Below are 27477 nucleotides of genomic sequence, written 5' to 3' on the forward strand. Positions count from 1 at the left end.
GTGTGAGCCGACTGACAATTCATCAAAGCGAGATTCAGGTCATAAAACACGGCTTAGTGAAGTTGGCGGGCACCCCATCGATCCAGAGGGGCAATTTCCTGCAGCCTTTTCTCAGGTGATGTGTTTCTACCTGCGAGTGTTGAGGATGAAGGCAGGTCTGTATTGATGTGCTGGAGAAGCTGCAGTAGGCCAGCAGGGCGTCTGCTGTGCTGCCCTGGTTGGGGTCGATGTAATACATTCCTGCAGAGAAAGATCAGCCGGAGTTCAATGAGATCTGCAGGGATGAAAGTGTTGAGCTGCACGCTGACAAAAACGATCCCAGCAACACTTGAAACACAACCACTCCATCATACTGGGCTCCACTAGAGAAATAATAAAGATGTGTGAAAGATTCATAAAGAAAATGGCAGTGTCAAATGTTTTGTATTACTTAACTAGCAACTGCTGAGTAAACCGATGGGCACAGATCATTTGGATCCTTCACTTATGATATTTAATGAATAATAAGCATTATGTTCATTATTCATTGTAAACGGATAGGAAAACGATCAAAATAATGTCGGTGTTTTGAAGCATTACCACTTATATTTTACCTTTTATAAATAACAAACAGTAAAGTTTGTGTTTCAAAGTGGATTCTCTTTATTCAATCAATATATAAATGTATTTTTTCTAAGAAAAAAACAAATTCTCAACAAAGCCTTAGGGCTGACACCTTCTGTTCTGCAGTTTGGTTTGCTACAAAGCTGTTTATCCACGTGATTTAAGATGCTGCTGAGAATAACAAAACCTCCCGTTTTAGTGGCTGCTGTCGTTCAGGACAGATAGATTTGACCCTTGACACCAGCTCTTGGAGACTGTTAGCAAAGTGGCAATAAAACCTCTGAAAGAGGCAAATTATTTCTTAAAGTTTTCATTGCTGATTTGAATTTCCAGTTGAAACATTTAAAAAAGTAATTAAAACACAATTAGTGAAAGTAGTTGTAATAGTGGTTATGGGAGAAAGGAGTGTAACACTGAATGAGGTTGAGGTGCCAATCTAATTGTAAGCGCTGTAGAAAAATAGAAAAACAACTTTATTACCACATTTCCCGAATCAGGCTTCTAAGATCTAATTGTCAAAAAGTCGACTACGACTGTGAACAGTGATTTAGTATTTGACAGCTAAAATTATACTTGTTTCCAGGTTAATCCCATATGTGGCTGTTTTAGAAAAGCACATATGGAGGAGAATGCACACATGTAACAGAGAGGACGACGTTCTGAACCCCCCATCGTTTCGGGGACTGACCGCTGCTGTATTCGGGGTGACAGAACCAGAGCTCCAGACAGGTGGAGGCAGGACGCTCCTTGCTGCCATCAGGAGGATCCATCAGCAGCCGGAGCTCCTGCTGCAGAGAATCCAGCAGAGTCTGGAGCAGAGAATAGTTGGGCTTATCCGACACATACATCAGGTCCTGGACATGGGAACAGGATAAAAAAACAACATCACAAACACAGTCAATTTCATATTCTTATACGATAAATGCTTTTGTAATTGTAAAATACTTGAATGGAACAATGAAGACATTAATAACACGCCTTGAGTTGAGTCAACGTCATGTTCAATGACTGTCCTGGAGGTCCAGGGACACCAGGTGGCCCCTAAAACACAAGGAAGATGGACACATTGAGTGTACACACTAAAATATTAACAGGGAAAATCCAGATTATTTAAAATGTTTCATCTATTACAAAGAGATGAAGAAATGTGGAAGTGAAAGATGTCATTTCCCCTGAATGTTATGCTAAAACACAGGCAAATTATGACCTAAGTATCATCTAATTGCACTAATTAAATTACCCAGGGTCGATGTATACATTTGTTAAAATTAGATTCTGGAATTATGGCATCTAGTTTATATTAATATGAAAGTAAATGTTTTGTTTCATCCTGAGTGGTAAACTTACCGGGAGGCCCCTCCTTCCAGGCAGACCAGGGAAACCGTGGTAGCCTTTCAAACCCTGCAGGCAGAAGAAAATGTGAGAGGCACAACATACAATTCTGAACTTGTTGTTTGGCAATAACACACATTAACATTCTAACACATTTATATGGAAATAAAGACTGCTGGAAAACCCCATTACATTCCAACGCCAACTCCAAAGAGTGACAGTTCTATGAGCAGAAGAGCCATCAACATCCACCAATCCATAAAGCATTCAGCGGCTCAGATAACAGTGATTAAGAGCTGAAGTGGGTTTGATCTGTCAGGATGAGTGCTGAGCTGTTGATATCATACCTTTAATCCAAACAAACCCTGCAAAACAGAAGAAAAGGGCATCAAGAGGATGTTTCCACTGAGCAGTGACATTATGGAGAAAGAGGTCAGAGTGCTTTTATCTTCTGCATTAAGAACTCATCAGCCACAACGTTGTAGACTTATAACCTAAAGGACACTGGGCTGAACACCATTAGAACAGGTGAAGTGTGAATACTTGACTGGCCGGTGGGATTAGTTGGCTGTCAGAAAACAGTCTGCATTATTTCTAACAAACTTTTCCACTACTTTACTGTATTTTACAGTTAAACTTTGTTTATCCAAAAGGGAATTTTAAGCACAGTTTATGCAAATTTCTTTGCATAAGAGAAAGCAACAACACAAATAACATTAAACACAAACCAGCTATAAAGAGTTACATTTGGTGTAGCCAGCAACAAAAAAAGCACAATAAATATATTAAATACACTGTATTGGTTTGTAAAAAACGTGCTTTGCGAAGTGAAATAAAAGCTTTAAGATTTCTGACTTGAAACTTACGGGCAGTCCCGGCATCCCTGGTGTCCCCCTCGGTCCTGGGAGGCCAATGTTTCCCTTAAACAGACAGACAGAGGAAAGTACACTTTTGTCAGAATTGGACATCAAGAAATACACAAGAGGGAACATAAGAAGACAAATACTCTTAGTTTTGTGTACCTGCTCTCCCATTAGGCCAGATGAACCAGGAAACCCGATAGAACCACGAATACCCTGAAAAATAAAATGTATTATGCCAAACTGTGGAAGCCAATTTCTGCCAGGAAAAAAACATGGAAACTCAGCCTTGTGATGAAAATAGATCCTGTAACAAGATAATGAAAGAATAGTCATTTTTTATTTTAACATACCTTTTTAAATAATGACCTTGTCATTATTTAGAGATAAGTAAGTCAGAATGACTTACGGGATTGTTTCCTACATCACGTTGATGAAATGTTCTTCCGTAGTTTCCAATAACTCACTCACAAGAAAACTCAGCAAATATCCACAACAGCAACATACTGTGCATACGAACAAAACATTTCATTATGGTAATTTCCAATTAATCTCTTCTTGGGATTTGCAAGACTCCGGTTATGTAGCAAGTGGAGTCGTTAGGATTGGACGTTGACATGATTGTAGATCGTTAACCAATCCTTTAGAATTAGAATAGCAACAATATATATTAAATAGAGTGCCTCAACATGCTGAGGAAAATAAAGGGGTTTAATACCAGACATTTAAACAGCTGCCTGCCTGAGTCAGACCTTCAACACTGGAACAGCTTTCTCTCTGTTAAAATGATTCATAACCTTCCCGGATCTTCAATCACGCAGGTAAAAAACAGGAGACACGCCCAGTTCTCACTATCAGATAGTCTGGTGTTCATCACACACCCCCTTTATAAGTCACCTGCTCTCACATGTCTGGGCTGTAATTGTTGCTATAATAATGCGATGAACGTTTCATCACCACCCAAACGTTGTTATTATTATTAGTATGTTTTGCAGACATTATGTCTTGACACATGCAGCGTTGGCAGCTCCTACCTTCATGCCATCCGCTCCAGGAGGCCCAGGCAGTCCCACGTCTCCTTTCTCACCCTGAGGACACAAACAACACATTCAAGCCTCCACCTCCACTCAGACACACTCACCCTGCATTTTATGAGCCTCAACAACAGCTCAGTATTGACGGGATTTTTCCATTTGGGCTCGTTGAGTCCCTATTAGTAAAAACCCCTCCGCACACGTTGCCGTGACGATCCAGCACATCGACTTCAGATGTCATAGCGGGGAAGAGAAAATAATCCACCGTTGTTTTTGAATGGATACCCGTCGTGTTTATTAGTTATGACTGCTGTAAATAGTGGCCCACACCTTTCTTTTGTCACACTTTTTCAATGTTATATATTTGCTTTTAGGCAGTTTTGAGCCCAAACAATAATTGGAATATGAATGAAACATAAATGCTTTTTTAAAAAATACAATTATTATTGTTAATAAAAACAAGATGTAACTAGCTTTGTTCACACGAGGTGAATCCAATGAGATCCAGCAGGTTTTGGTCCTGAAAGTAAAGCTTTACTGAGTGTCAGGCTCATTATTCTGGTTTACCTCTTTGCCCTTTCCACCTCGATCCCCCGGGTCTCCACGTAAGCCTGGCAATCCCTTGGTGACGGAAATAAAACAATTAAGTGGTTATGAATTCACTGTCTGATCAAATGCACTTTGATTGTGATTCATCACTTTATTGATCTCTTTTCACAAACGTAAAAACAGATGCAAGGTGAAGAAATACATCTACTTACGATGTGCGCCGGCCATCCAGGCTGGCCGGCCGCTCCTGTGTCTCCCTGTTGGCCCTGAATGACAAAAGAAAATCTACTGTTGGCTCATACATCATAATTAAACCAGAGATATATAAAGCCTGCGTCCCTGTTTCCATACAGCTCACCTTAGGTCCTCTGTCTCCTCTGGACCCCCTGACTCCGGCCTTACCCCGTTTCCCCTGTGGACAAGTTTGCAATGTTTCTCAATGAGGCAACAGCAAGCAAGCAGGGACACGGAGGAGACGACCTCATGTTTTATGTATGAAGCTCCACATGCAGAGGCTGTCAGAGTCAGAGCTGCTTCCAGCCATTCCCCCTTTTATCCCGTGCATGCACCACAATATTGGTTTGGAACATCTTGTTTGCAACACTACACTAAAGCTTATTTCCACAATCTGTAAATAAAAAATGTAATAGCAGGAGTATAGCATTAAAAAGGCAGACCATGACTGAATATTGACCTTCATGGATTCATCACAACTGTGCTTTTCCTCCCTTTTGACATCATTAAGGACTGAATAATACATGCAAAGTGTTCACACTTAGCTCCTACCCTCCTTCCAACATGACCCGTCTTCCCTGGTGATCCGTTCATGCCATCGTCTCCCTGTAGGGGTGAAACACAAACGGAACCGTGAAAACGCTAATTAGTATTCCAACTGGAAAGGAGACGTTAAACAGCTGTTGCATCATTTTAAAAGAGCTGCCTGTACGGGTTAATAGGACACAATGAAAAGCATTTTATTCTTACAACAAGTGAAAGAATGGTGGTTTAAGAATGACTAAACAACAAACCGTTTGTGAGCTGTTAACACATTCATGCTGATGCCCTCTCCTTGTATGGAAAAAACAGAAATAAATAAATAACTGCTGCAAAACTAACTTCTTCTTCTGATGCAAGAGACTAAAACGATTTCCACCCAAAAGTGGTTCAGCTCTCCATTTCATTCTTGCAAACAGACTGGGGGTCCTCCTGAGCTAGTCCAGCCCCCCATCATACTTCAATGTTAAATGAATGTAAGACTTCGGGGCTTTAAGTTTGACATTTAGGAAATCTGCTTCGTCGCTCTCTTGCCCTGAGTTAGTAATAAGATAGAAACCATGATGAAGTCCACGATGAAGTCCACAGGTGAAACGGCTAGCCTTTAGGCCAGGCCACAAGCCTTTAATATAACGAGAGCTAGCTGAAGGGTAGAGAGTAATACGTAGGGCTACTTTTTTAAGATAACCTTGCCATATTTTCTCAGTTTAACTTTGAATAATTCATATTATGCATGTACCTGTTTCATTTATTAAGAGACTATATAGTATTTACATACATATGTAAACATGCAAGTTTAATGATTTCGCTGGTGTTTCAACATTTGTCACACATCATTTTCCCATTTTTGTAAACAGCAGGTGCTCTTCTGAAAACGCCCACCTGGGAGCATCTGAGAGGCGCCACGTTCTTTTCAGCTGAGAGCTGTGGTTGCGTTTGGTTGCTATGATACGGAAAAACCACAGAAGTAAAAATGCCCAAGGAAGAGTATGTGCTCCGGGTGAAGCACAAAGACCCGCTGGGCCATGTGGGCTCGTGAGATTTTGTGCACGAGGAAACATCTTGGCGAGTTCCATCGTTCGGTCGAAGGGCTGACATCGTGTGTTGTCCTCAGGAAAAACTCTTCGGCCGAACAACTCTACCTGTGACGTGTGCTATTTTTAGAAAGTGGTGACTCACTGGCTCCCTGTGGGCAAAGTGTTGGTTCTGCTTCAGACAGAACCAGGCTAGTTGTTTCCTCCTGTTTCCTGTCTTTATGCTGCTGGCTGTAGCTTCATATTCAACAGATACATAAAGTGGGATCCACCTTTCCATTAGTGGTCGACTGATATGGGTTTTTCTATGGCCGGTTTAGAGAGCAGGGCGGCTGATGGCCGATCTATAATGGCGATATCATGTTTTTGTTGTTATCATGTTTTACGATGCATCTCTGTGCACGTGATAAATAAAGAACTGTGTTTGTTTTTTTGCATCTGATTATAAAATACAACAATTTAATTAATAATAACAACAACTCAGACACAGAATTGCTAGAGGTGGTGGAACCCACTGATGCTACAGACCTAATACAGATCAGTGGTGGGACCTCACTTCAGACTCGGTGTGTGAGCGGAACTGGACCGGTCCTTTTATAACAAAAATGGGCGCTCCACTGGGGTAGGACCTCACTTCAGCGGAGCGGGCGGTGAGCTGTCTGTTGTGCAACAGCTCCCGCAAGACTGCCTACATATGTGTCTGCAGACATTTTTTGTTTATCGGCCTCACTTTTTACTATGCTTTCTATTTCAGATGTATGATTGATGTATAAAGTAGAATCCGAGGCTGTTACCTTCTCCCCTAACATGCCCTGCTTCCCTTCAGGTCCTGCTCTTCCTTGCGCTCCCTGCAAAGCAATAACAGTTTGTTTTTCATCATTTTGCTGTCAAGATAACTTCCAGACAGCCAAAAAAAGACTCCTGAAGGCATCATCTGATTTCATCATCCACTGTGTTTCTGTACTGTATCTGCACACTTACAGGAGCCCCTGCAGGACCTGGTGGACCCTGGGGTCCCATCTCTCCAGGAGGTCCCTAAAAAAATAGAAGGAAGAGGCACAAATAACAGCGTTGTTGAGGTGGAAATAAGTGTTTGTCAGCAGTGGTAATTAACAAAGTCAGACAAAGTGCTGATGCAAATCAATGGCTATTTCGTTTTTCACCTCAAACCCTGGCAGAGCCGGAGGACCTTGGATTCCTGGCAGACCTTCCTCACCCTGCACAATTCATATTATTGAGGTTGTTTTATGGATATTTGCACACATTAAATACATGCGTATTTCAACTAGATTTAGCACCATGTAGACATGCACTTTGGTTTTATCAATGCCATACAATTGATGTATACATATTTAACATGAACCTCACTAACCTTTTCTCCTGGTGGACCTGAAGCTCCGGGCTCTCCCTTCAGTCCCTGTGACCCTGCTTCCCCTTTAGCTCCCTGGTCTCCCTGAGGTCCAGCTTGTCCTACTGGACCCTGCCATGCAAACATCACAAAATGGGGATGAAGCAGCCTCACCTCAATGTCGATGCAATACACGACTATTAAACTTAAAACTGCTGTCAGAGCTAACAGTGCTAAACTGCCAATACAGAAGAATCTGCACAGCAGGAACAAAACATTCAGGATGAGGTTCATTAGCTTCAGACAAATGTAGATTTGAGGAGAACTTGAGTGCAAACGATGGAATATTTTTGAAAGTGAAGAACGTTGTGGTACTCAATGATACTCACAGGTGGTCCCAGTCCCCCTGCATCTCCTCCCACGCCACGAGCACCAGTCACTCCCTATGTACAGCCAGAAATGGATGTATTTCCTATAGAGCTGTTCTGTAAACCATGCTGTGCAAAATGTTAAGTGGAATCTGAGATTACCTGAGGGCCTCTTGACCCCGGAGGTCCAGTAATTCCGTCAGGACCAGACTCCCCCTGGAGACATGGAAGAACATATTACGGTACCATTCCTTTGTTCCTAAGTTTAATGGTTTTTATTTCAGCAGGACACTGAGGGTTTTGAACTGTATATAAAAAAGGGCAACCAGGAACAATCTGGTATGGATCCAGAGAGATGTATACTGTAAATTGTGATTTGATGATTCACTCATGTTACCAAAAATACCATCAAGCTGAGAATTACTAGGAATTATAAAATATCTACCTTCTGGCCCTGAGGTCCATCTGGCCCCTGGAGTCCTCGAGAGCCTGTGATTCCCTAAAATGAGCACAAATGCACCACAAAAAACTACAGACACTGACAGAATTCTGAACACATGTGGACGCAGGAGAAACAGGCAAAAACAAATGGGTCAGATGATTCAATAAATGTCTATACCAGCTGTGAACAGTTGGATAAAGGTTAATTTAAAGGCCACTCGTCGACAGCGTCGATACATCCTGGTGACAAACTCACCTGTAACCCCCTCAGACCTGCAGGTCCCATTTCACCCATCAGCCCCGGTTCACCCTGTTCAAGAGAAAGCGTTTATACACATCAATAAAACTGATCAGTTTCATATTTCATTCATGCTCAACATGTTTACTCATTGCTGGTTTTGGTATTTTCAAACAGAATCAGTGGACTTCTGCTTTAAAGCTTTACTTCCTGTCAACTGATGTCATTCACACAAACAGCGCAACTGTGAATAAACTGAGACACATTTATAATGGTTATGTTGAAAACTGTGAAATGGTCGATATAATGTTGAGCCATCAAAACCATACAGAACCATACTGTGTGTATTTATCCATGGAACGAGAGTTTCAATGGAATACTTGAGGAGTGGAACTGTGCTCACCATGAGTCCGCTGTGGCCCTTGTCCCCCTTTGGGCCCCTTTCACCATTTTCTCCAAGGTCTCCCCAAGGGCCTTCTCGACCAGACAAACCCAGAGGTCCCACCTCGCCCTGCCCACGACAACCACACAGTCTGATCACAAACTGATATCTCCAACACATCATCCTCATCATCACAGATGTGAACAGAAGATAATGGAAAGGAGACACTAGACGTACCTTTTCCCCCGTTGGTCCAGGACCTCCAACTTCACCAGGATGTCCAACATCCCCCTGCAGAGGAGCAAGGATGAGGAGTGTTACTGCATATCATTTAAAGGAAACGCTTCATTTATCTGATAGATGATACGATTGATACCATAAGATGATACAGTGGAACTTAAAGCTGCATTGGTCCATTGTTATTCTTGTTTCTATTTATTTTGCTGGACGAACATAAATGTTTTCTGCTCTCAATATGGAAGTGACATCTTCATGTTTTTGAACTATATTTCATCAAGCTGTTGTATCACAGTAACCTCGTTGAATCATTTCAACGTCATCTTTGTATAAAGAGCAGAAAAAAGCACCGACCTCTTGACCCAGTGGTCCAGGTGGCCCCTGTAAGCCTTTTGGGCCCTCGAGTCCTCTCTCTCCTGGGGACCCTGGAGCACCAGGTTTCCCACAAGACCCTTGGTCCCCCTAAGAAGAACATCAGTTCTTCAGACTCAAAATCAGTTATCAATGAGGTTTCAATGCTAACTGGTTGTTAAGTGGTTTAATTCCCAGCGGTGATCACTGACCTGGTCTGCTTTCGGTCCAGGTGGGCCTTCATTTCCTGTTTGGCCAGGAAGACCCTGATGAGTGAAGAGTCAAAACAATCATCAATTGACAATAAAATGTCCCATTGTAATGGTGTAAAGGTTATTTTTCAGTCAATTTCAGAACAATTCCAGAACGGGAAGGTGGGTCAGGGTGCCGAGGCTCCCCCTGCTGGCCAGAGTGCTATCAGCGCACTCATCACATTCATTCAATCAATCAGATCTAGTAGTGCTCTTATGATGGGGCAGTCATATTATACAACTATTAACTTACGCAATCGCACAGTCGAGTTTTTGCGACTGGAGCAGATGTTCTTGATGTGAAATATTAATAACTGCCCATTTCTCACTCAATATTCAATACTCCATTACTCTATTTAACTTTATTTTTACTTTTTCATAAATAGTATCATATTACTACCTTTACAATAAAGGACGTGCTATGAAGAGTAGATATATGAAAACCTTGCTGTCTTTACTCGACTCTAACACTAAACCGACCTGCTCTCCATCTTGTCCTGTGAGGCCAGCATCACCGAGCGAGCCGGGTAAACCCTGGAGGTTACAAGCAGTCTCAGTGTCAGGAAGTGAATGTAAATACAAAAAAATCTCACAAATAAACATTGGTATGACATGATTCTTACATGCACTGTAGTTTACCTTGTGTCCTCTTTCCCCTGCTGCTCCTAATAACCCATCAGCACCCTGCGGGCCCTGAGGACACCCAACAAACAAGTGGTCAAATAACAGTTTTCACATTGCGAGGGGTCAACCAGGGTTTCAGAAACTAGGATTTAAATAAAAATGATGTATTTTCATCTTTCCATGGTATCAGGAGTCTGGAATATATAAGTAAATGCAGCAGTTGATGGTAGGTACCCACTCACTGGGATTCCTGCTGGGCCCTGTGGCCCCTGAGGTCCTAGGGGCCCTTGGCTCCCCCTGGGTCCAGGTTTTCCAGCTGTTCCATCCCCACCTTGGAGACCTGGAGGGCCCTAGAGATCAATCTTATATTATTTTGACATGTGACAAAAATAATGTAATGTGATGTGTTGTTGCTTCAGTTTTTCCATAACATTCAGTCAATTCAATATTAATCTGAATTGACTGAATGTCTTTTCAGATGCAGACAAACGTTTCTACGTATCGGTCCAGATCGACAGACGTCAGAGACTCACAGCTCAGCTGGCATTAAGTTCACGGTCTGAGAGTTTTACATTATCAACTTAAATCACCCTTTTCTCATTCCGTTTAGGAGCAGTGGGCTTTGACCGTTTCATAATGGAGTGACTTCTCCCTCAACTAAACGGATGTGTTCATCATATCGTATCGACTTCGGCGGCACAATATTAGAACAAAAGTGACATTGCAATATTTATTTCAGTATAATACAAAGCAGCCACTGTATAAATATAAACAGTTCATCATGAGTGTGGCGGGCCATTACTGTAGGTAACTAATCACAAATACTGGATGAGTCGTGGAAAATGAGTCGTTTCCTTTGTATGAAGCAGTAAAATAGTTGTTACATGACATTTTTAACTTGCCAACTGTTGTGTACGCTCATATTGTAGATGTAGTATCGATACGGCATTGAGAGTTTTGTTCTCCGTCTTTCACAGTTCATTCAGCAATCCTGATCAAAAGCAGCCTTTTTCAAGCCTGGTTGAGGGATTATATAAAGCCTTGAATTGAACAGCTTTCTTTTTGTTCACACCCGGAGCTGTAGTCAGGCGACAGCACCAGAACACACCCCTGTGATGTTTGACACCAAACCTTTGCTGCTTGACAAACCTCTGATCTGTGTACATCATCTCTCTACATGATGAGTCACTTCAGTGTGAACACGATTCCCCTGTAACACACGATGACGTGGCCCTGTGAACTCCTCAACAACTTACTGGTGGGCCCTCTATCCCTTTGGATCCTTCATCTCCAGGTCGGCCCTGTGAGAAACACCAAAAGTTAGTCAGTAGAAAATTAGAAGTCACGCTCTGATGAAAGTTTCCCAGTGGATGCATTTAGGCTGGATCTCCACATTTAAATTTTAATTCATTTTAAAGGATGATTTATGTACTACATTTCTGTTTTTGGTCTTTCTTTGAGCATATTCCGTAAGAAAAGGAACCTCCGTGCTGGTTTTACAAATAGAATTTCCTTCTGGACAATAAGAGATACTGATTCATAGTTAAGTGATTTAAAAACAATATCATGTGGGAGAAATACAAATATTGAGTTCTCACTCATACAGGGTACAACTCTGCTATTAAATGGTTCTCTCACCTGAGGTCCCTGGGGTCCCTTGTCTCCTGGGGGACCTGAAAGACCCTGACAAAGAAAAAACAAGTCAGAACATGAACCTCACACCCACGACTCACACTTCTGTTGGAGCACTGCCCGAGGAAAAGAAAGGAAAGTGTCTTTTGTGTAAGCTCCAACGTGTATATCATTTGTTCCCACGTCTCTCTGAACATTTTCACAACTGCACGGAAAATAAAGAATTTCTGTTGTTGGTCTACGAGCAAAATAACTAGAAGTGCTTTTGTTTGTTTTATTCTTGTGGTATTATGAATCTTTGTAAAATATTTATAGGACATCATTTGAATTCTATATTGGCATTTTAACATCATAATTTCATGACATAACATTAAACAAATAGGAAGATTTACATTTGCTTGTTATAGGTTGTATTCATGATAATGTGTATTTTTGGATATATTTAAATTGTTTTAAATATTATTATTTCAGGACCCATTGCAGTAAATCTGCAGACCCCTCGTCATCCAATCAGTTGTTATTCTCCAAAGTGCAGAACATACGCATCCAGCTAACTATGTAAAATATCCTTATTATTATTATTATTATTATTATTATTATTATTATTATTATTATTATTATTATTGTGTTAGTGAGAGATGGATGGGAATAAACATGGTTTTACAGCCCAGAGGCTGCTATTCCCTTCCTCCTACACCTCACCTGACCTATGACAAATGAAAAAGGTTTTTTTTTTTTTCTTATCAAAGTGGATGGTGAGTGTATTGTTACACTTTTAACCAAAAAAACAAAACATAACGCGGTTCAAAATTTCACTTTTTGACAAGAATGGGCTCCAAAAGCTGTCTCATATCCAGAGCTGTTATTACATTTTCTTTAATTCCCGCTGAGAATAAAGTATGAGCAGGCTATTTTGGTAAGCTTTATCTTCAAAATGGAGAACACAACTCTGGTTGTGCATCCGTCCCTTTTGTGGATTTCCTACCATGATGAGTGTGGCTTTCATTGCATCCAATGATGTGGGCACAAAAGCGTTCAGTTTAGCGTTGAAGCCAGCATGTGTTGAATCCGCCATCCCAGCGCTGTATAACGTTACTCTATGACAGATTGATGGATTTCACTGCAGCTGTGAGCGAGCACAAAATGTGTGCAATGACACTGCAGGGTCGACTGTGGACGAGAAGTCAACTTCACAAAACTGTCCCAGTCGCATTACAGAACGTTACTCTTTCCATGCAAGAGGGACTTTCTTATTTCCAAATCTAACCAACCAAAAGAGGGAGACTGATTTATAAGGTGCAGAAACTTTGACAAGTTTCCAGAAGAAAGTTCAGCAAATCAGTGCTCTTTTAATTCTACGTGTGTCGGCACTCCTCAGCTACAGATTTTGGCTTGATTGGGGCGTGAACTAAGCCACCCTGTAAAAGCTGACGATGTGGTTTGCAGGTGAGTCACATGTCGAAAAGTTAGGTTTGAGGATAGGTTACTTCTTGCCATTGTATTTGGGTTTTTTGTTATATATCTTTGTGTTGTTTTCATTGTTTTCTACTCCCCAGTCAAACTCTGCACAGTGGAACATGGCTGAAACATGCCGCTTTGTCATTGAGGATATCGCCTGGCACTTTGTTTGTCCTCTATCACCCATTAGTTTGCCACCAGTGACCAACAAAATCAATCACTGCGACCTGTTCGCCTCCATAAATAGCCGGTCCCTGCACGCCAGCTGCACACTCCACTGGTTAACTTTTATTTAACAAAGCCTCCTTGGTGTGACCCCCATCATAGTGGCTGTCTTAATCAAATCCTCCGAACAATGCTCCTTGGGTTCTCTGGGGGAGGGAAGCGGGGAAATAAAGAACAGAAATATACTACAGACACTTACTGCAGTTCCTGGTTTCCCAACGGGCCCAGGGAAACCTCGTAAACCTGGCTCACCCTGAGCAGAGGAAAAACAGGAGACTGTGTTGTTCCTCATAGTTATTGGTGTGGTGCGTTTGTTAGAAAGACACTTTAACAGCACATCTTTAAATACAAGTCTATATTCACCTACAGCGTCATAAATATCAGTGAAACTTTCTGAATATCAATCTCCTACTTCTGATTAACAGATAACTTTCCTTTTGAAATGACTTTTCATTTTCTGAACTCCACTGTTCTTGTATATTACCACATGGCTGAGGTTCAATCAAAGCTCACTTTCCAAGACTTAAGCTTGACCTTCAGGATCTTACCCGTTCTCCGGTGAACCCTGGAGGCCCACGCATGCCCGTGTTGCCCTGGATACCCTGACGACAGAAGGAAAAACAGATGGAAGAATGTCAGATAATGGCTGGGATCCATACAGACGATGATGGGTGGGGATCAAGAAGGCAAAGAAGGAATAACATTTGTAATTACTCTTTTCTGATAAGATGTAATCACTTTTATCACTTGGGGGGGGACTCTAGTGTGCAATCCTAAATTAAACACCTTCCTCTTCCCTTTCTATTGCTGGAAGCATTTCGTCAGCTGTGCTTACCTATAAGGCCATAATTTACTATAAACAGAGTTCAGCACTGAAGCTCAACGAGCTGATTGACGAGCGAGTCTATGGCGACTATGGCGAGCACAAATATAACGTCAAAACCCGCCTGCAGGTTCCTGATCAGCTACAAGCTCAACTGGGAGAGAGAGACAGTTGTGAAGAAGCCAAGTGTCGGCGTTGCTCTGCTGCTGTAGGGGAATGAGCATGCTGTTCATGTGCTTTATATTCTGCATGCACCGTGTATATGCTGTGTGTACAGGAGCGTTCCTCCTATGTGCTCTGCTGAAGAATCACTTACATACATGCCTACTGGTCCCTGAGGTCCCTCCATGCCCGGCTTCCCTGTGAAACCCTGAGAACACACACACACACACACACACACACACACACACACACACACACACACACACACACACACACACACACACAAAGTCAATACACGATATCCGTGTGTGTTGATAGAGGTCATGGCAGCTCTCTGCCTGTGGTCTCACCTTGTCTCCTAGGGGTCCTGGTGATCCCTGAGGTCCTTGTTTCCCTGGTGGCCCCTGTCACATAAAAGCACTCTTGTCACCAAAGGTTCAAAGCAGCAGTCAATACCATCGGTTTATCTGTTCAGCCAATCAGATTCACAGGATTGCACAGATCAAACGTACATTTGTATCTGACTGTAAATCACACCAGATGATTGATATCACCACCATGTTTCTGTTTGGCTAAAACATTTGTTTCACTGGTAATAGATTTACAATTAATCCATCTGCTCCCCCTTGAGCTGTTTGCTTCAGAGGATCTGTCCCTCTCCACAACAGACTTCCTGTCTGGCCAGCGAGCCTCTGAAAGACTCAGTCTCACACAGTATTTACTGTCCAAAAGACACAAACATTGTGATGTATAACGACATACCGGAGAACCTGGTGAGCCATCTGCTCCTCGCTCTCCAGCAGTTCCTGGAAAACCCTGAAAAAGCAGTAGACACAATAAGACACAAGGAGTGAAAACACATAGAACGGCATGAGAGTTTGCAAACTGACCAAAACTATAAAAGTGCAAATGTGGAACAAACTTTCATATATTTCTAGCAATTAACAAATGTGCAGTGAGCTATTAAATTATTGGCTGAAATGAGTTGTTTCAGGCCTTTACTGCTTAATCAGCCAAGCAATTGTTTCTTGGCCATTTCATTTGGCCATGTCATTATGGATAGAGCACTGGTGATTACCATTCAATTTAACACTCTTCAACAAGCTGCATTTGTATTTGTCGGCTTGAGTAATTCATTATATGCTGACTGTTAATTTGGCTAAATGTTCCTCTGGAGATATTTTTAAAGGAATATTTCCCTTTTTAAAATAAATTCTCACCCTGTGTTTCCTCAACTCTTTCAATGAAGAACATTTCGGCTTCGTCCAGTTTTCCTCTGTTAACAAGGCCCCATTTAAATCAATTCATCAAGACGTTTCTTCTCCTAGTTTTAACATAAACCATTGTGCACTAAATGCTCATCGGTCTTGGGCTGTTCCTCATTGTTTGGGACACTTTGTTTCATTGAAGGGAAAACTTAATGCAGCATTTTAGACATCTGTGTGCTTCCAACTTTGGGGCAGCAGTTTTGGGGAAGACTTTTCTGTTTTAGCTCCATACAGAAATGTTTTCCCAGTTTGGTGAACCGGCTTGATCCGAGTCCTGACCTCAACCCATTCCAGCACCATTGAGTCAGATCTTACATCAGTGCTAGACCTCTTGTGGCTGAATAAGATCCCTGCAGCCAGGTACGTGATGCACACACATGCATTTACATGACATGAACTCTGATCAGCCCCAGCTACTTTTAGCGAACACACCTGATACATTTAACTGGCTGATAGCAGGTTCTCTTCAGTCTTGTTAAATACTTTTTTTCAGCAGTGTTGTGTTTGCCTGCTTGTGAGACAATAAAGTCCTCCATAATTAATGCTGCACCGTCTTGTAAAACTGTAATGTGTTTTTATTCGGCTGAACCCTGAGCCTGTGGCCAGAAGCCAAAAAAGCCGAGCTGGAGGGATGATGTCATAAACCGGATGCTGAGGTCATCTGTGGTTAACAGACTTACCGGCATTCCTTTACTGCCAGCACTGCCAGCGGCACCGGAGGGACCCTGAAACGGAGAGAGACAGGGAAAATATCAACAATGCAACGTTTACCAAGAGAGGTCATTTATAGGGGAAATAGTAAATGGTGGTAGTAAAATCACTTTAATGAATGTTAAACCATTTAATCCTGAAGTTATAGTTGAGATGATCGATCGATATCCATCTGCTCATTAAACACGAAGCTACAGCCACAAGATTAGCACAGTTGACTCTTATTCTCTTGTCAACATAAGTCTTAAAAAGTAGGAGGAGGTGAAGTGTGACTATTGAGGCATAAATACTGAACGTCAGGTTAAAAAGTTCTGGAACTATGTGCTGGACTATTTCTTGGATCTGCCAACTTCAGGGAGAATAAAAGACTGTAAGACTATAGCAGTCGCTGCCTTCGGACTGCCTTGAAGAGCGAATGCTTCACAGCGTCTGCAGGAAGGCTGGTCTCATGTTGAAGACTCTTTCAAATGCAGACATGCCATGTAGAGAAATGTGGCCTTCTTTTCCAGGATTCAGAGGATCTGCTGGATCCTTCACAGCCCAACTTATCCCAAGAATTACGCTGGTGATGATTGTATTTTAATCAACATGGCGTCTACGAGTGGATCAGCAGCAGGAGATGAGCCAGAATACACTCTCAGCCTGAAATGTATCATGATGTACACCATCCATCATAATGTAAAATCAAAAGAATAAAATATGATCTCTGGCTCCATTTTAATCATTTAACATTGGATATGCTAAATATCATCAGCCGCAGCCGGTTGCTAGGTGACGGGGGCGACAAAGGGTCGTGGGTGGCTGGTGACGCAAAAAGGAAATCCTCTGTAGACCAGATGGTGACATTTCAGAGACCGCCCTGTTCGGCCTTTGCGGTCTTTAAAGGGCGCGGCCGACGGACTGCCAAGGCTGCGTCCTCCCTGGGATGCAGCCACGGAACTGGGACACAATTTATGGCTTACCGGTCACTGCTGCTGGCTGAAAGATAGGCAGGCACACAATCCCACCGAAGTGTGAAGCACTTGGGATGAGGGTCATTACCTCCAAGTCCAAGGTCATGGTGCTCTGATGGAAAACAGTGGGTTGCACCCTCCAGGTTGGGAGTGAGTCGCCGCCCCACACGAGGGAGTTCAAGTATCCCGGGGTCTTGTTCAGGAGTGAGGGAAACATGGATCGTGAGATGGACAGGTGATTTGGTGCGGCTGCGGCAGCAGTGATATGAACGGATCGTTGTGGTGGCGAGGGAGCCGAGTCGGAAGGCAGCGCTCTCAATTTACCAGTCCATCCACGTCTCAACCCTCATCTATCATGTCATGAGCTTTGGGTAGTGACCAGAGATACAGCCATGAGCTCCTCCGTAGGGTGGCTGGGCTCTGCCTTACAGATGATGAGGGGTGGTCAGGGTGAGGAGCTCAGACATCCGGAGGGAGCTCAGAGGAGAGCCGCTGCTCCTTCACATTAAAAGGAGCCAGTTGAGGTGGTTTGGGCATCTAATCAGGACGCCACCTGTTAGGCGTTTCAGGCACGTCCAACCGGGAAGCAGGACAACAGATGACAATGGATGGATGGAAGATCCCACCCCTACAACCACGAATTGTTGTTGTTGTTGTGTGAAGTACACAAACAAGATATGACATGTTCATTGGAGAGATGTAGTTTTGCTGGTAGCAGAGCTATGCTAACTGTTTTGCTGTTTCCAGTTTTTATGCTAAGCTAAGCTAACTGTTGGCTGTAGCTTTATATCTATCAGGCAGGTAAGAAAGGTATTGATCGTCTTAGCCAATCTTTTGGCAAGAATGTGATTATCAATTTCAAACTTTTTGTGTTTCTCCACATCACTTAAATTCAAGACGCTGTATTGACACAAGTAAAACTACTTTAAAATTGAGTCGTCCCAGTTTATGGTTGCAAATAATCTGGTGATTATTAAAATGATTAGTCCTTTAGACAAATAAAATTGCAGAAAAGTGCCCATCATGACTTCCCACGTGCACGTTTATGTGTTTGTTTTGTCCAACAACCCAACATGATCTAAAAAAAGTGGAGAAGAGAACCAGACAAAGTTTGAACTTTTCCTTGTAAACGCTTTTGCAGGAGAAATAATTGAGCAATGTATTTCTCTATTACAGTCAAGTTGAATGTTCTCTTTTAACAATGAATACAATAGAGTTATGGATTAATGAGACAGATTAGACAAAACCCTGCACAGCTTGTAGAGCAGAAAACAGCTCACCAATCACTGCTGTGCTGAACAAAGACTGCCTCCTGCTGGCTGAACCAGCAATTACTTCATGAGAGAAACCAACTCAACTCAATAGGCTCAACTTGGGAGTCAGTTTTGACAGTTTGGGGGCATTTCCATCTGAGCAGTCTTTCAGTGTGTCGCTCCTTTAAGCCAGAAAATCTTGTGCTTTTCTTTCCAGAAGTGAAATGTGTAATGATGCGCAGTGAGCCGTCTCTTCCCTCTGTACCCAGTTTTAGCCCTGAACCCTCTTGAAGACACAGACTAGAACCAAGGACACACAGACAGTTACAGGTGATGGAGTTGAAATATGATAGAGAATGGGAACCTGTGTACCAGGCTTTCCTTCTGCTCCCTCTGGTCCAGGTGGCCCCGACAAACCCTGAGAGATCAACACACACACACACACACACACACACACACACACACACACACACACACACACACACACACACACACACACACACACACACACACACACACACACACACACAGAGTTCATTCTGTAGAGCTATTTCTAAGCTTTTAGACTTTGTAAGCCATCAAATTCTATGATTGTGACAAAAATATGCTATATCATAATAAGAACAGTGGAAATGCATCCAATATTAGGGATGTGAAAATGCTACTCTTAAGGCCTTGTATTTGTACTACCACTACATGCTACAAGTTTACCGATGGACCCGGTTGGCCAGAGTGGCCCCTCTGTCCAGTCCGGCCCTGGAGAAAAGCAAGAGAAAAGGGCAACATCAACACCAAATAACTCTAGGGTTCCTAAAGCTGAGCTGCTGGTGGGGGAAAATAAAATGGACACAATAATCTGTATGCTAGCTCTAATTTGGCAATATTGTTACGTTTCTATTGTGTTTAGAATCATCTAGTGTTTAAAATGTAATACCTTGTTCCCTCTGGGTCCTGGTTTGCCATTACGTCCATCTGGTCCCCTGTTTCCCTTCAAGGAGGTTCAGATGTTAGTGACAATATCCTTTATTTGTGTTTGTGTTAGTTTGTATGTTTACAAAGTATGACTTTGACGTTTACAGAGACATGCACTTGACGTTGATGCTTCGCTCCCTCATCAGCAGGCGTCACTGTAAGACTGTGAGTATAGGGATGTAAGCAGAGGAGCAGAGACCTGCAGAGTCCGGTTTGCTGAGCGTTCCCACTGTTAGCTGTTGCTGGATTTTTTAAGAGGGGATCCCTTCATTTTAAGTAAAAAAATACGGCCGGGATCAACAGATGACGAGTCACTAAATATTCCTGACCAGCAACGTGATAAATTCACTGCACTACTGCAGTCAAGAGCTGTTAATTCACTTCATATTCCTACTGTTAAATGTACATGCAGGAGGCCGCTGGAGGCTCTAACGTTTCACTGTTAAATGTGATGTTTGGAGCAACGTATGAAGTCATCTGACATTTCTTTGTGTTCACAGGCACAAATCATCACTGACCTTTAACCCACGGCTGCCCTGTTTCCCCTGAGGACCAGTTTCTCCATTTGTGCCCTGAATGAGGGAATATAAAACCAGTCAAGCTTATCTCCTTTTTTCACCCTCACCAGGCAGCTTCTTTCTCCTGGCTAAGAGAGCATGTAATACAATGTCGCACCTCAAATACTTTGATACTTGTTATAAAAACAAGCAGCATTTTATGTGAAAAGTTCGAGTTCCACTACCATATATCAATTTATATGTGTACATTTAAAATAAATATGTGACTTTATTCTGCAGAGCTCCTAAAGTAGAGCAGTGTTACACAAAGAGATGGCGGCTCTCCACCGTACCTCAGTGCCTTTGGGGCCAGAGTGGCCCTTGGTGCCTTCGAAACCTGGGAAGCCGGTGGGGCCCCTCTCTCCCTGAGGACCCCCAATACCTGCTGCCCCCTGAATGCCCTACAATAAAAACATAAAATAACATTTACTCACTATGAAAAGGCACAGAGACATTTCTGAATGATACATAAAACGTTAAATTTGTTGCTGCTGCCTTTCGCTTCCTGTTAGAGGTATCAATATTATCCTCTCATTCTCAAAAAGAAAGCAAATAAGCATATTTCCCAACATGTTGAACTATTCCTGTAAGTGAACAGGAAGTAGCTGGCTCCTACTTTGTCGCCTTTAGGTCCTGGCTCCCCCTTGTCCCCATCTGGTCCCCTGTTACCCTGAGAAGAAGAAGACGGTCAAAGCCCATCACGTTGTGCAGTAAATATGTCTGTAAAGCGACGACAAGCACCTACCGTTAGCCCGGAAAAACCCATAGGACCCCGACTCCCTGCAGCACCCTGCAAATAATCCCAAAAGTATGATGATTATGAAACAATATTCAAATTTAGAATCAAATTATATGTTATATGTGTTATATGTTATGTTATATTGAAACAATTTCAAAGATAAACAGAAGACACCACTACTATTCTCAAGAAAGCACACCTTCCACCATTTTTTTTATTTTTCTTATTGAAAAAGTGAGGAATATCCAGCGATGCAGGACCCGTCTCCCCAGCTTACAACCTTTTTAATTTACCCTCCTTCTCACAAAAGACATCCAGGTCCCAGATCAGCTCATATCTTGAAGCTGTCCACCTCCTCAACACTACAAACAGCACTGCAGGCAGGATAAGTGGCAACCTTACTGGATCCGGATCCATCTGGCTTCTGATGAGAAGCTGTTAAAAAGTTAGCTTCAAAACCCAAGGTCTTTACAGCTAAGTGCTGAAGTCATTTAGTAGCTAACTGCTTTGTTGTGTGGTAGCGACCTGTCAATCACAAGGTAGCCACGCCCTAAAGGATGCCCTGCTTTATTGACTATTTGACATTAAACGGACCATAATTCACTAAATGAACATCATGCTGGATTGACATTAAACTAGAGATTGAGGCCATAAACTCATGTTTACAATGTTTACTGAGGTAATAAATCAAGTGAGAAGTAGGATCACTTTCTCATAGACTTCCATACAATCAGACTTCTTTTTACAACAAGAGGAGTCGCCCCCTGATGGCCAGTAGAGAGAATGCTAGTTTAAGGCACTTACGCCTTGGCTTCACTTTTTAGAACCGAAGGTTGCCTGCTGGTTTGGATATTACTTGTCCATGCTTTAATAAATGTAATACTGTATGTGCTTTGTGATTTAATGGTTTCACAATCTGTCTAAGTTTAAGTGAGCTCACTAAGACAAATTCCCCTCAATCATGTTGCTATGGCAATAAACCTCTATATGTTGAATTAAATGGCTAGTCATGATGGAAGTTATTTTAAAGAACTGCTAAGGGAATGTGTTACACCACACAGCCCAGCTTTACTTGATATGAGACTAATGTCAGATTCCTCTGACCTTGCATCACAAAAACAAAGAGTAGAAAACTAAACAGCACCGGGTCATGATCCACTGAGACACTTCCACCACTAGATGGCACTGTGAGGCTGCAGTACGCTGTCAGTACAGTGATTTCACCACTGCTTGCCACACTTTCAGCTGTTCATACGTGTGTACCTACAGTACTGTAATGTAATGATAACGGAATAATAAGTTCAAGGACAACTCACCATGGGCCCCTCAAAGCCAGGTTCCCCCCTGGCACCCATGGGCCCCACAGGCCCCTGATATGGAAAAAAAGAAACAGGTTAAGATAGGGAAACAATAGTTCAAATGTTGATATTCCTTTTAACTTCATCCACAGGATAAACAACACACACAACTAGGCCTGAATCGAATGGATCTCAAACCTTTCTGTCATGCTGCTCTTTCCAAAGCAGATTGATTCTTTACTTTTATCAACCATTACATCTTTAGTGACACAATGAGCCACAGTAAATGTTGTGTAACTGAAATGACATATGCAAGATGGAAGTTCAACAAGGGCAGGTTCTCCCTCTACAGTGACAGTGAGCGTGAGAGTGATAATTTAATTCATGCTTTTGTGATGGGAACGCCTGTTTTTATATATTTTTTTCCTGTCAAAAATCATCTCATTCTGTTATCTGAATTCATCTTTACTCTGATGGCTGCTGGCATGAAATGCTAGTTTTTTTGCTTGTTTGTTGTCCCCACATGAGGATTCATGCACGATATGCTGACATTAATTCCACTTCTTCAACTGAAATAAACTGGATTCAATGGGTAAACCAGGACAGTTCACACTAGAGATTATTGTGTGATATATGATTTATGTATGTGCTGCTCAGTTCAAGTTCAAAAGCCCCAAAAATCACCTGTACATTTTTTTGAGGTTAGTTATAAAATAAATGCAGAAAAAAAGGAAAAAAATGAACAAACTCACAGGATCTCCTTTGGGACCAGCAGCACCGATCAGGCCTGGATGTCCCTGTTGAGGTGAGATTGATGTGAAGTGAGTGAAGCAGCACCCCAACGTGTCAAAAGTCCCCATTAGCAGTCTTGCCTTGAACTGTACTCACTTGGAGTCCTCTGAGTCCTGGAGGTCCCATCTGTCCCTCTGAACCTGGAGGCCCCTAATCAAAAGAAAAGGCAGGTTCCAAACACGGTCTCTAGACATGTCCAGCAAGTTGAATAACTGCAGCATATAAAAGCAAACAAAATGTATACCTGTGGGCCTTTGGGACCAACACTGCCAACAGGTCCCATGTCCCCCTGAAAGAAACAATAAACGGGTTATAAACAGAGGAAGTAACCTGCAAACTCAGTTTGGACACTCAGTCAGATGTCTTAGAAACTTTCCAGCCATGAAGTATAAATAAGTGAAATCACGTTTACTTTACTTCAATAATATATATGTATATTCTATCTGCAAGAGTTTTCATTAAACACAGAATGTGTGTCTCTTCCCTGGTGACTAAAAGCCTTTTTTTCATAATAGTTAAAAAAAAACGTCAAGAGCTAAAAGATGCATTGTAAAAATGTGGTTTAAAACTGGATTGTTACCTTGATAAAAATGAGGGATTTCTGTTGCTTTGAAAATTGTTTGGAACATTGTGGATAATGTAAGTACATAACTTAAGGTGTGGTCGTTTTTAGACATTTCAATGCAGAAAAGTTACATAGTATACCTTTAATTGTCTCATTGGTTCCAGCTATTGAAATGTGCCCTTTTTTCTTTTTCACTAATCACTGTAAACTGATATATTTGTGGTTTGGGGGATTGGTTGGAAAATCAATACACCTGATGATGGTATCTTGGGCTGAAGAATTTTCCCTTCAACAGTCTAACAAATGATGTTACCTGAAACGTGTAAGTAATCATTTGAGTTGTTGGGGTGTAGTTGTAATCTTACCCTTGAGCCATTAACTCCTTGAGCGCCAACTCGTCCTGTAAAACCTGCTGCACCCTGCCACACACACACAAACAAGAATCATACATATATTGTAGAGTAGTACCAACAGACACATACTTTGTCCTCTAATCTGTCTGTCCACTCACCGTCGGCCCTGGCAGACCCGGAGGACCATCCAGTCCACACTCCCCCTGGTGACAACAAGTTCACAATAGCATGAGTGATGTCCCACACAACGTCCATCAGGTCAGAACCTCTCACCATATACTATCAAAGTACAAATTCACCCCAAATAATTATAATCAGGCACTTATCAGTCACCCCTGATTTTGTCTATTAACTATACTGAAGTTTTCTGAAAGCAGCTAACTGTCTAGATGGTAAAGCTGCAAAACATGCATAAGATGTCCGCCACTTCTTGCCCAAAGCATGCTGGGAAATGGTTAGGAACAAGGATAGATGGATGTTCACTGAATTCCCCCAAATTTGCTCAAAAGGTCTTTTCAAAAGTCAAATAAATTCTTTGTTTCCTCCAATACTCTCCTGAAAACGTGCTTTGAAACAGGTTGTTGGAAGACATTCACTCCCAGAAGCAACATTCAAAACAGTGCAAAGCAGAAAAACTTTTCTTCAAAAAGCTTGAGAGCAACTTCTCAGGCAGCTATAGTCAGACGACACATCACTCACATCAGGCCCCCGGGGCCCCTCTGGCCCGTAGCCGCCTCGGCTCCCCCGAGGCCCCTGCAGGGAAGATTCAAATATCAAACATCAACTTCAAAACAATATCATTAAAATATACAGAAAAGGCTGAGTTCAAATGGAGGATTAATCAAACAGACTACACAGTGCCTGTGTTAATACCATGAGGCAGAGTTTCTGATTTCATGCCAAACAGTTAACTAAAAAAAACAGACCGAAGATAAAATGAAAGTCAGCACTTCGCTGCCAGGAAGTTCAAGGAGTGACTGGATTAGGAATGAAAAACCATTCAAAAGTGCATGTCATTCTTTCACAAGAGCAGATTGTTTGTTTTGTCCCTCTTATTTTACACCAGTCGGACGTGTAACTAATGTGTTACACGAGCTCAGCTGCTGCTTTCATCCCTATTGTTTTACATTGATCCTGCAGTGTGTCGGTATCTTGTCCTACATGAAACGTTGCCTATGTATCAGCAGCTTAATGTCACATATAAAGGAGAAACGTTCCTGGTGGAGACACCTTATGAATATCACATAAAAAAGAAACTAAACAGGAAGACACTCACTGCTGATCCGACCGATCCAGGTGGACCAGGTAAACCAGATGAGCCCTAAACAAAGACAAATACAGTCCAAGGTCATCGCACTGTATTGTATTGAATTGTATAGGAAAAATCTTTTAATGAGGATGAATTCTATTTATATTTTAAATATTCAGGCTGGATGGAAATTAAATAGCAAGATTGAATACCTTCTCACCAGGTTCGCCAATTTCTCCTCTTGGACCCGGTAGACCGAGGAGACCCTGGAGAGGTAGAGGAGAGAAGGGTCAATCAATCTCACTAAGAGACAGCTTTTAAAAAGAGTCCTACATGACAACTTGTCAAGGTAGCTAGTAGTGATGAACCCACAGATAATTCATGTCATCATATCAGCAAGAGAGAAAACCTATTTGGGTTATGACCAATGCGGAGTTGAAAATATTGGAGCCATAAAACCATATCAATTTAAATGTCAATAATAAGTCATAGTTATGTTTACAGCTTCTCAGCTGCTGCAGGTTTAAATCATGAAGGCCAACCTGTCACGGTTCTGCCAGGACAGTGGGAGGGATTTTTGTGTTTCTGTGTTGTGTGTTTTCCCTTGTCTGTCTTCCCCCTCCTTTTCCCTCTCACTCTCCAGCCGCTCTGGGGGGCGTGGCCGGTGGGCGTGCTGGCAGCAGAGGACCAAGCGGGCACACCTGATGCCAATCATCAAATCACCAGCAGACTATTTAAACCTGGCGTCCTCATCACTCCGGCGCCAGATTGGACTCATCCCTGCCTGCCAGTCCACCTGCTTGCTCGTCACCTCAGCAGTCCTCTGCTAACCAGCTCGAACGGACACGTCAGCCGCACCAGCCTGCTGCACCATTCATTTCTGGTTACAATAAACATCTTAAACCTGCCTTCTGCCTCTGGTCTCTCAGTCCGGGTCCAATAGACAAAAAACATAACACAACCACTCCTTTAAAAAGTAGAATGATCAATAGCTCAGATCTGAGAGATGAGACCTTAATGGGCTGGATATCAACCCTCAGTAACTATTTGGTATCAACCAAAGTGTCTGTAGCACCGAGTTTGAAGCACTATCATGAGCAAAAGCCCGGCACCGAACTTCTGGTCAATCTTTGTTTTTTTAATATACTTTAATAACATGAAATCATTTGTCAATTTGAATTTTTTAATTGAGGCTAAATTATTGCAGGGCTGCTTGTGATTTGACAAAAAAATATGTTTGATAACTTTAGCCTCTTTTGGTATAAGTACTGTTATAGCACCAGTATAAAATCAATTGAAAGGATACCAAAATAATAAGACCAGAGAGTTTAAACTGTTTTGGAGAAAAGTGACGCTACTTATATGTTAAAACTTATTTTTAAAAAGGAAAAAAGAGTAAGTGACAGTCTACGTAGTTAAAAGTTAAATTATAGCATTCATGAGCTGTGGCTCAAACTGCATACAGTATAAACCATGCCTTCTTAGAACAGTAAATCTAAAATTTAAGTGGGACTGAGTGGTTGCTCCCACAATAGCAGCTGTGCTGTGTCATTCCTCACCTCATCACCTTGTTCCCCTTCGGACCCTCGTTCTCCCCGGTATCCCCACGGGCCCTGAGGTCAATCAGAGACAAGATGGAAACATTTGAAACAAATTAAAACACACATTTTTTTTCCATTCTAACACACTCATGCTTATATGTGCTGTAACCATAGAGAATGTGCCCACCTGAGGTCCAGGAGCACCAGGTGGCCCAGGCTGACCATCTTCTCCATTTACCCCGTCTCTCCCTGGGGCCCCGGCTTGACCCGGCGGGCCCCTGAGACCCCTTTCTCCCTATGACAACAAAAATGACCTGTTGATCACTTCTTTATTATAAGTGAATAGTGATGACATCATGAGGAGATACTTGAGGACGACAAACAAAAACCAACAAAGTAAAACAAAAAAGCCCAACTCAAACAATGTAGAAATACAGTGACATCACAAAACAGTGCAGCCACAGTGAGATCCACACTGGGAAACAATATAAATTATAGAC

At 42.2% G+C, this 27477-nt stretch overlaps 1 protein-coding gene across 1 annotated transcript in view; it reads right to left on the minus strand.

Annotated features, from left to right (window-relative positions):
- The window catches only part of LOC311030009 (uncharacterized protein), a 39591-nt gene that overhangs the window by 4358 nt on the left and 7756 nt on the right, over positions 1 to 27477 (minus strand). The window contains exons 7-59 of the mRNA XM_084035483.1: positions 27165 to 27272; positions 26996 to 27049; positions 25649 to 25702; positions 25464 to 25508; positions 24887 to 24940; positions 24346 to 24390; positions 24200 to 24253; positions 23514 to 23558; positions 23366 to 23419; positions 23230 to 23274; positions 22496 to 22549; positions 21186 to 21230; positions 21057 to 21110; positions 20734 to 20841; positions 20402 to 20455; positions 19846 to 19899; positions 19623 to 19667; positions 19276 to 19329; positions 16675 to 16719; positions 15489 to 15542; positions 15077 to 15130; positions 14881 to 14934; positions 14290 to 14343; positions 13941 to 13994; positions 12065 to 12109; positions 11683 to 11727; positions 10669 to 10776; positions 10442 to 10495; positions 10283 to 10336; positions 9764 to 9817; positions 9555 to 9662; positions 9201 to 9254; positions 8985 to 9092; positions 8600 to 8653; positions 8348 to 8401; positions 8065 to 8118; positions 7924 to 7977; positions 7559 to 7666; positions 7350 to 7403; positions 7168 to 7221; positions 6981 to 7034; positions 5165 to 5218; positions 4737 to 4790; positions 4591 to 4644; positions 4397 to 4450; positions 3830 to 3883; positions 2958 to 3011; positions 2802 to 2855; positions 2283 to 2300; positions 1951 to 2004; positions 1582 to 1644; positions 1292 to 1457; positions 131 to 240 (exon numbers count right to left, since the gene is read on the minus strand). Of these exons, the coding sequence (XP_083891609.1) occupies positions 131 to 240; positions 1292 to 1457; positions 1582 to 1644; positions 1951 to 2004; positions 2283 to 2300; positions 2802 to 2855; positions 2958 to 3011; positions 3830 to 3883; positions 4397 to 4450; positions 4591 to 4644; positions 4737 to 4790; positions 5165 to 5218; positions 6981 to 7034; positions 7168 to 7221; positions 7350 to 7403; positions 7559 to 7666; positions 7924 to 7977; positions 8065 to 8118; positions 8348 to 8401; positions 8600 to 8653; positions 8985 to 9092; positions 9201 to 9254; positions 9555 to 9662; positions 9764 to 9817; positions 10283 to 10336; positions 10442 to 10495; positions 10669 to 10776; positions 11683 to 11727; positions 12065 to 12109; positions 13941 to 13994; positions 14290 to 14343; positions 14881 to 14934; positions 15077 to 15130; positions 15489 to 15542; positions 16675 to 16719; positions 19276 to 19329; positions 19623 to 19667; positions 19846 to 19899; positions 20402 to 20455; positions 20734 to 20841; positions 21057 to 21110; positions 21186 to 21230; positions 22496 to 22549; positions 23230 to 23274; positions 23366 to 23419; positions 23514 to 23558; positions 24200 to 24253; positions 24346 to 24390; positions 24887 to 24940; positions 25464 to 25508; positions 25649 to 25702; positions 26996 to 27049; positions 27165 to 27272 (3246 nt within the window). The remainder of the gene's footprint in view (positions 1 to 130; positions 241 to 1291; positions 1458 to 1581; positions 1645 to 1950; positions 2005 to 2282; positions 2301 to 2801; positions 2856 to 2957; positions 3012 to 3829; positions 3884 to 4396; positions 4451 to 4590; positions 4645 to 4736; positions 4791 to 5164; positions 5219 to 6980; positions 7035 to 7167; positions 7222 to 7349; positions 7404 to 7558; positions 7667 to 7923; positions 7978 to 8064; positions 8119 to 8347; positions 8402 to 8599; positions 8654 to 8984; positions 9093 to 9200; positions 9255 to 9554; positions 9663 to 9763; positions 9818 to 10282; positions 10337 to 10441; positions 10496 to 10668; positions 10777 to 11682; positions 11728 to 12064; positions 12110 to 13940; positions 13995 to 14289; positions 14344 to 14880; positions 14935 to 15076; positions 15131 to 15488; positions 15543 to 16674; positions 16720 to 19275; positions 19330 to 19622; positions 19668 to 19845; positions 19900 to 20401; positions 20456 to 20733; positions 20842 to 21056; positions 21111 to 21185; positions 21231 to 22495; positions 22550 to 23229; positions 23275 to 23365; positions 23420 to 23513; positions 23559 to 24199; positions 24254 to 24345; positions 24391 to 24886; positions 24941 to 25463; positions 25509 to 25648; positions 25703 to 26995; positions 27050 to 27164; positions 27273 to 27477) is intronic.

The sequence above is a fragment of the Eutrigla gurnardus genome (genome assembly GCF_963514095.1).
Source record: "Eutrigla gurnardus genome assembly, chromosome: 19".
Lineage (NCBI taxonomy): Eukaryota > Metazoa > Chordata > Actinopteri > Perciformes > Triglidae > Eutrigla > Eutrigla gurnardus.